This window comes from Tenrec ecaudatus, chromosome X, assembly GCF_050624435.1.
Source record: "Tenrec ecaudatus isolate mTenEca1 chromosome X, mTenEca1.hap1, whole genome shotgun sequence".
NCBI classification, from domain to species: Eukaryota; Metazoa; Chordata; class Mammalia; order Afrosoricida; family Tenrecidae; genus Tenrec; species Tenrec ecaudatus.
Window position 1 is genome coordinate 22,030,043 of NC_134548.1, and position 7,552 is coordinate 22,037,594.

Genomic DNA, 7,552 nt, shown 5'->3' on the forward strand with positions numbered 1-7,552 from the left:
AAGAATGCTGGCATTTACACAATCCAGAGATTGCCACCATTAACTTCTTTGTTATTTGAATATATGCAAATAGCAAAGTATCCTTTAGGGCATAGCATTTTTTCTTCTCCAAAATGAGACCAGATTTCACACTTTTATGGATTAATTTTATTTCACTTGACCATCTCTACCTTTCCAGGTCTGTATATTCGATTCTGATCTTTTCGATTCTATTCTAGCATTGCCGTGTGTTTTAATATATTGTGATTGAATATTATGTCTCCTTATGGGAGGAAGAAGGGACTTTGTACTCCCACAAACAGTGACAGTCTCAGACTCATAGGGGCAGTTCTACCCTGTCCTACAGGGTCACTAGGAGACAGGATCGACTCGAGGGCAGTGAGTGTGGTTTGATTCTTTTTTTTAAGTCTGCAAGTTTTGTTTCTTCACATCCCTACTATAATTCAATACAATGGTATCTATGTGTACATGTATCCTATATAGTAGTTTACACTTTTGAATCGATTTGGTAACAGTGCTGTTTTCTGATGATTGAGATAAAGGATATTGGTACAGCTGGGTTGGGTTTTTTTTTTCTATGACTGTGTGTGCGTGCGCGCGTGCATGCCATCTATACAACATTGCTAGATAAGCCACCCCACTCAAATGATGAAAATGAGAAAAGTTTGGTTTATGTGAGTAACCCCTATCCCTCTTCCCAGCCAAGATTCAACCACGTCATCTTGAAACACTTGGATCCGTTTCCCTCAGTTGCATTTTCAGTCTGCGTGTAAGTGAAGTTGCATGTTGGGTATCCACATGACCAGCCCATTCTAACTCTTGCTCTGATGAGTAGAATAATTTGAGTATCACTGAACCAGTTTTTATAAATAATCAGGTCTCTATATGTTGTAAAAAGACTGCTTCAGTTGAACCTTGTTTTAAAAACAATTTAAAAACTCTTATCGATAAGTTTCACAGGTGGTTGTATGCTACTGTAATGAGGGGCAAATCTTAATTTCTAATACGTTATCCAATAAGCACACTGTAGCAGAAAGCAATTTTTTTAATAGCTAAAATGCACAGCCTATTAAAAGTGTCAAGTTCTACAAATAGAATAATTGGAGGCTATTTGAAGGAAATATTTAGTAGCTATAACAAATTCACTAAATGGTTATGTGTGAGAAAATGTACTCTATAGAAATAAAAGAACCGTTTGATTGGGATATAATTCACATATCATGGAACTCACCCTTTTTAAAATGTACAAGTTCGTGGTTCCTAGTCTCTTCAGAGTGGTGTACTTCATTGCTATCTAATTATAGAATTGCATCACCTCTAAAAGAAACCTCAGACCCATTCACAGGCCTCCCATTTTTAAACTGGTTTTTAACTGAGAGGAAAGAACAGTTGTAGAGTATGTATAAGTAGTTAAATCGTCTTTTTCTGTATAAACTATAGAAATGAATCGCGTGCTCGGGCAGAGTTTTTGAGGTACCCATATAATTAAATTCTCTGAGTAAATTCTGGTTAAACTAAGAAGTCTGTACTCCTCAACTTACTGTGGATATCACTGTTATTTCTTTGTAGGGACAAGGTCAAGACTAATAGAACTTTCTAGAGAACTGAGTGCTCTGGTCGTCTCTGGAAGAAAGATGGTTTTCAGCTCGGCGCAGATCTATAGTTAGGCCAGTGCTTGAATGTGTGTTTTCTCCATACCAGCTGGACCTTTTCCACGGAGCCTTTCCTGTAGCAACTCCAGCTCTTCTGCAAGAACTAGTCATTTGTCAATTTGCGAGTAATCATTTGTAATACTTTGCTGTGTTGTGATTGGCACTTGGCTCACCAGAACACACAGCCTTCCCAAGAGTTCTCATGTCCTCACCCCTCCACCTCATTACCATAGCGCCAAGGGGTCACAGTCTCCCCAGGAAGCCGAGCTCCTTCCTGTCCTGACACTGCAGATCCCTACTGTTGCGCTCTGTGACCAAGTGTTCTATCTGCCCCACACTGTCCCCTAGGGCTTGGGGACTCTGGAAGTTAAGACCATCAGCTGACAGGGCCTTGATAATTCAGCCCTAGAGCCCTCCCTCCCTCCCTTCCTCCCTCCCTCACATGCATTTCTCCTCCACTCTCAGATTTAGACTCTCGCCTTCCTCCATCTGATCATATTTTCACGTTGCAGCGTGGTTACTTTGTATGTTAGAGCTTACTCATCAATGCTTTGATATTATTTTACAATCCATTTGTATACTTCGATTCTGTTCATTAAAGTGATCCAAAAGTTGTCTTGGACTATTTCACTTAACTGCTTGGTCCCAAAGATCTTAAGTGAAAAAAACTGCCTTCTTGACCGATCGCAAGTATGGTGAAGGGTGGGAAGTAGACTGGATGCGTCGGTGTAGTTGAGCCAATCGAGCCGTCTGCCTTGGTCATGCCTTTCCCTCTGTAGACGTTGAAGGAATCAGAAAGCCTTTGTGATATGCTTTCCTGGTGAAACAGTTCCTTATAGCTCATTTGGAAAGTGGCCCTCCCAAACCAGACTCCCTCCATCGAGTCAGTTTGACTCTTAGCAACCCAATGGGACAGAGCAGAGCTGCCCCCCGTGCATTTCCAAGGCTATATATTTTTTAAGAGAGCAGAAAGCTTTGTCGTTCTCCCACATGGTGGCTGGTGGGTTTGAACTGCTTTTGTTGCCATGAGCAACCCAACTTGTATTCCATAACGCCACCGGGGCTCCTTGAAAATTGCTCTAGGATCTTATAATGTTCATTTTCATTGGGTTTAAACGTTTTTACAATGACCAACTCATTCTGTTTTTCATCATCCCCCTTTTGGTTCAAAGTCAGAAGTGGAAATTGACAGAGAACTTGGAGTGAGGCGAGATGAGTCACCTAATAGTTCCCTTTTGAAATAGGCCCTCTCTGGCAGTCCTTGTGAGTCCACATGTTCTCCAGCTCCAGGGACGGTTTCTCTTCATGATCGGTTTTCATGTGGTACCTAGCCTGCCTTCTCCCCTCTTATTAATGTCCATAGAAGAGTGTTCCATTTTTTTTTACATACCAAGTCCCACTGATTTTTTAAAATGCAACTTGGGTATTTCATTCTTTAGTCATAAGATAATGTTTACTTCCATGGCTACCACCAAAACCAACTGCCATGTTGGCGATGCTGACTCGGGAACCTTCCCTGCTACGGCAATGAGGGAGTTTTCCTCAGAGACGTGCTTTGACAAGCTGGGTTGCTGACACCATTTCTCACCGTTGCAATGAATTGGATTTCCCTCCATAACATTGCATCACTTGCGCCTCACGGTAGTTCCCTTCAGCGTTTTCCATCTTTAGAAGCATCTCAGCAGGGAATTCATATCTAATCAGTGAGGTAAACGAAATATCTGTGTGCTTTGTGATGGCAAGCTGGCCTATGGCGGCCATTGTTTGGAGTCTAAGGCCGGTCTCAGGGTTGAGGCCGGTCCCTATTACCTTGTCAGTGATGCTCAAAGTATGATCCTCTACATTTAAAGATTCTCGTTTCCTTATACACAGCAGAGTATATTAGTATCTTCCATACTAGACCTAAGTTTTGAAACATCCTCATTTCCACCTTCGAGTCTGATACACTCTAGAGGTGGAGAGTCAGCACATTCAAGTATTTCTCCTTGTCTTGTTCTGTGGTCATTTCATTAATAAACAATGCCATTGATGACTGCCCTCACTGCTGCCACGCAGAGGCTGACCATGGGAAAGTCCCATTCTGTGCCTTCGTTACAGTGCTTTCTTGAAATGAAAGACCATTTTAATCCTTTAATTGGTAGCTTTTCTTTAATACACTCTCCCTATGCATATCCATCTGTTCCTGTTACAATATTGCTTCTCTTATGTTTGTGTTTGTTTTCTGCATTTAAATTTGCTTTGTTTGTTTGAGATGAATTGTCTGTCACTAGAGACTCCAAATCCCATTTCAATTTTACATTTTCTCTTTAAGCCACTCAAACTATTTAGGTGTGAGGGGAAAGGACTTCGAAGAGGTATTTTGTTTAAATTTTTTAAATATATAAATAAGCTTTATTAAGAAAACATCCCAGGGGAGGGGAAAAAAAGGAAACCGAGTTGATTCCAGGAACCCAAGTGGAAGGCGAATTTTGAGAATGACAAGTGCAATGAATGTATAAGGGTGCTTTGTTCAATTGATATATGTATGGATTGTGATATGAGTTGTATGAGCCCCAATAAAAAGATTAATTAATAATTTTTAAAAAAGATTACACCTGGGGAAAAAAAAGAAAACATTCCAGCCCAGTCCAACTCAAGTCCATAAGTCTGGTATTAGTCCATAAGTCCCTCTTCAGATTTACACAGTCACAAGCAATGATGCAGAACGCAGGAATATCAGGCCAACAGGTGCAAAGTCTTGTGGATGGTGGTGGATATATCTCCAGGACTCTGGCGGGTCTCAGATTGACTTGCCACCAGGAAAGGAAAGGGGGAAAGAGGTACTGGCCTTGTTTGTTTAATTTTAAACAGGCTATATGTAGACAGCCCATCTCAAGGAATGAAATCAACAGTAATATCCTATTAAACCCAGAGAGAGAGAGTGTGTGTGTGTGTGTGTGTAACTTTGCTCTTGATGTAACAACAAGGAGAGTTCCAGAAACCTCTTACATTCTCAAAGTTCTGCTAGTCTTTAAATCTTTTTGAGGCTTTCTGTTTCTATAGTTACCGTCTTGGAAACCCACAGGAGCAGTTCTACTCAGTCCTCTAGGGTCACTGTGAGTCAGAATTGACTTGATGGCAGTGAAAGAGCGAAAGATACCTGAATGTCAATGCAGGCACATCCTTCGGGCTATTTGCTGGTTTTGTCTGGAAGAAAATGGCCAGATTTCTGTGTGTGTAGGTTGTAATAGAAACAGACATGTCTGCTTTGGGCTCCTTAACAATCTTTCCATCCAGCAGCGACGTGGTTTTATAGATCTGCGTTTTAGGTTGCGAAGACTTTTCACACTCAGCCCTTCTGATCCTTACACTGTTGGGTGGGTGGGCCAGCCATTCAGATAGCCTAATTTTCCCTGAGTCCCAAAGCAGTGTAGTGGATTGTCAAGGAGGTGTGACTGAAACAAAGTATGTGTGTCTTTATGTAGTTTGTATGAAGTCTACGTGAGTAGTCAGGTCTTCGCCTCCTAGGCTGGTGCACTCAACAATCAACCATGAGCATGACCTCTCGAGGAATTTCTTGGGCATATCAGCCCTCAAGGGTAATAGATAAACCAAAACTTTTGTATCGTGCAATATCATTCCATTCAGGAAAGGTTTCCTTTTGTATGTTTTCATTTTGGCATAGTTAGCAAGAGGAGCTAATTGAATGGATTTGGCAGCTTCTACCTAGAAAGACAGGCAACTTAAAGTGTAGCTGTAGGTAATTACTGTAGTTATTTAGACTTAATTCTATGTTTGAATGAATTCTGTGCTCACTGCCAGCCCTTCCAGGCAAAGACTTCACATCCGAGACTTGATGTTTTTCTCCTTTGGTGGAGTCTATTACAGCTTCAGTGCGGCTTGCTTTGCATACTTACAAATGTCTTTCTCTTGCCGTTCCTTACAAACAATGCCTTGGCTGGTGATCAGTTTCTTGGGTCACCTTTCTTCCCCCTCAGTTCTTTGGAGATCATTGCTTTCAGGTCCCTCCCCTGCGGTGGTCCCAGGAGGGGACTTGCTTGTTTGCTTGGATGCTTGTGATTCTTTGTCCTGAAAATACAGGAACTTCATTTGAGTATGTCTCCTGGTTGACAATTGCCTGTTGGCTTTCCAGGCACCTAGTGAGCAGCCGATGCTGACAGTTGGGCCCTGCTACAGTTTGGACTGGCTGCTTCTGCTCGCTGAGGCCACCAGTATATGGCTCTCTTCTGTCTCCTCCGGGGAGAAAGCAGGCTTTCTACTCCAGCGCAGTTCTGCCCTGCCCTGTAGGGCGTCCATGAGCCATCCTCGCCTCGGTGGATTGAGTTTGGAGTTTTCCCTGCACGGTTCCCTAGTCTGCGATCACGTTCATCTCGTCATTCTGCGTGCTGCGTGTCAGGATTCTCCCCGCAAGTTTCACAGACACCGTTTTCTACCCGGTTGAGTCCAGAGCTCTACTGTGACTTCTTTTTGATTTCTGTTCCTTTCCTGAGCTTGGTCACCTTCTCCCCCACCCCAGTATATTCTCTTTGATTCCGTATTTTAGTTCGTTGAAGGCTGGCCCAGTTCGTGATTTCCATGGTTTGGGAAATCCATCTTCCAGAGTGTGTGTGGCTCTGTTGCTTCTCTGGTGGCGGACATGCTCTGTTTCACTGTTAAGTTGCACTTTTTGCTGCTGCTTGGTGGTCTTTGAATGGACCTATCTCTGGCTGTCCCAGAAGAGTGCCATGAACCCTCTTGGGGAGGGACGAGTTTGACTGATCATCTGAGCCCTGGGACTGTCAGGCTAGATGTTTGGGGATTGTAATGGTGGAGATAGTTTGGGCTTCTCGCTCTGCTGTTTGGATGTGGAGAAATAAGGAGGAAAGCAAAGCCCTCCCTAGGCTCTTGTCTTTTGAGTGCCTTCCGTGCATGCTCTAGGAGCCTTTGCCCTGTAGCCAACTGCACCCTCCTGCGGGACGGGTCGGCCTAGAATTTCCCCATTTCCACAGACATGGCCTCAGCAGGAGTGTAGTGGGTCCATGCTTATGTGCTCCTGGATTTCAGATAATCAGAACCTGGGTGGTTGGCTTCTGAGCCAGTGTCTCCTCAGCTTCAGCCCCACTCCTTCCCCCATCGCCTTGTGCTTTGTGTCTGGACATGCGTCTACCCAGAGCGCACTCGGCTTCTGCCATCACTCCCCATTTGTCCCAGTAAGAATCATCAGGAGTGTCCCCCGGAGCTCTCATTAAGCGACCTCCTGGAGACGAGATGCCTGGCAAATGGAAGAGCCCTTCTCTGATGAGTCCCAGCTCCCTGGCATCTGTCAGATCTCCCCTGCTGCCCGGGGTCTAGGCGTGGGGCTTTAGCGGCCGTCTGGTTTGTTGTGGGGGGGCGCCGCAGGAGCAGTTAAGTAAACAGGCATTCTGCCCTCATTCCCAGAAGGCCAGGTGCTTAAACATTGACTTTGAAGATAACGCCTTCCATCATCTATATTATAGTTAATAGAAGGAACCAATATGGCCAGCAGGAAAGAACCATGAATGACATGATCGATGTAGGAGTTGTGTTTATTCTGGATAAAAAGCTAACTGTTCACTCAGGTCTTTTGGCCTTGATGAGTGCTTGTTAGTACCTTCTGTTTAGAAAGGGGGGGCGGAAATATTAACAGAAGCCATCAATCATTAAATGCAACAGCATATTTCAAACTCGCACAGAATGAGAGTTGCCGGGAGAAGTGTGAGCGCTGGGTTCCCATTACCAGAAGGCTGCTCCCGGACCAGCCAGCTGAGTATGTGAGCTCTTTGGAGAGCGCCCCTGTGACATGCTTGCTTTTCTGACTTTCCGCTCAACCTGGTTTTTAATCTTTACAAATTAGTTTATTTTGTACAATTCACATGTCCTCTGTTCCATTAGTTCAAACA

General features: G+C 43.8%; 1 protein-coding gene across 1 annotated transcript in view; it reads left to right on the top strand.

The window, feature by feature from the left end:
* Nucleotides 1–2,266, top strand: part of PDK3 (pyruvate dehydrogenase kinase 3) — a 69,841-nt gene extending 67,575 nt beyond the window's left edge. Inside the window, exons 12-13 of the mRNA XM_075538900.1 lie at nt 702–769; nt 1,570–2,266. Coding sequence (XP_075395015.1) covers nt 702–726 — 25 coding nt within the window. The 3' untranslated portion in view covers nt 727–769; nt 1,570–2,266. The remainder of the gene's footprint in view (nt 1–701; nt 770–1,569) is intronic.
* The last annotated feature ends 5,286 nt before the right edge of the window (nt 2,267–7,552 follow it).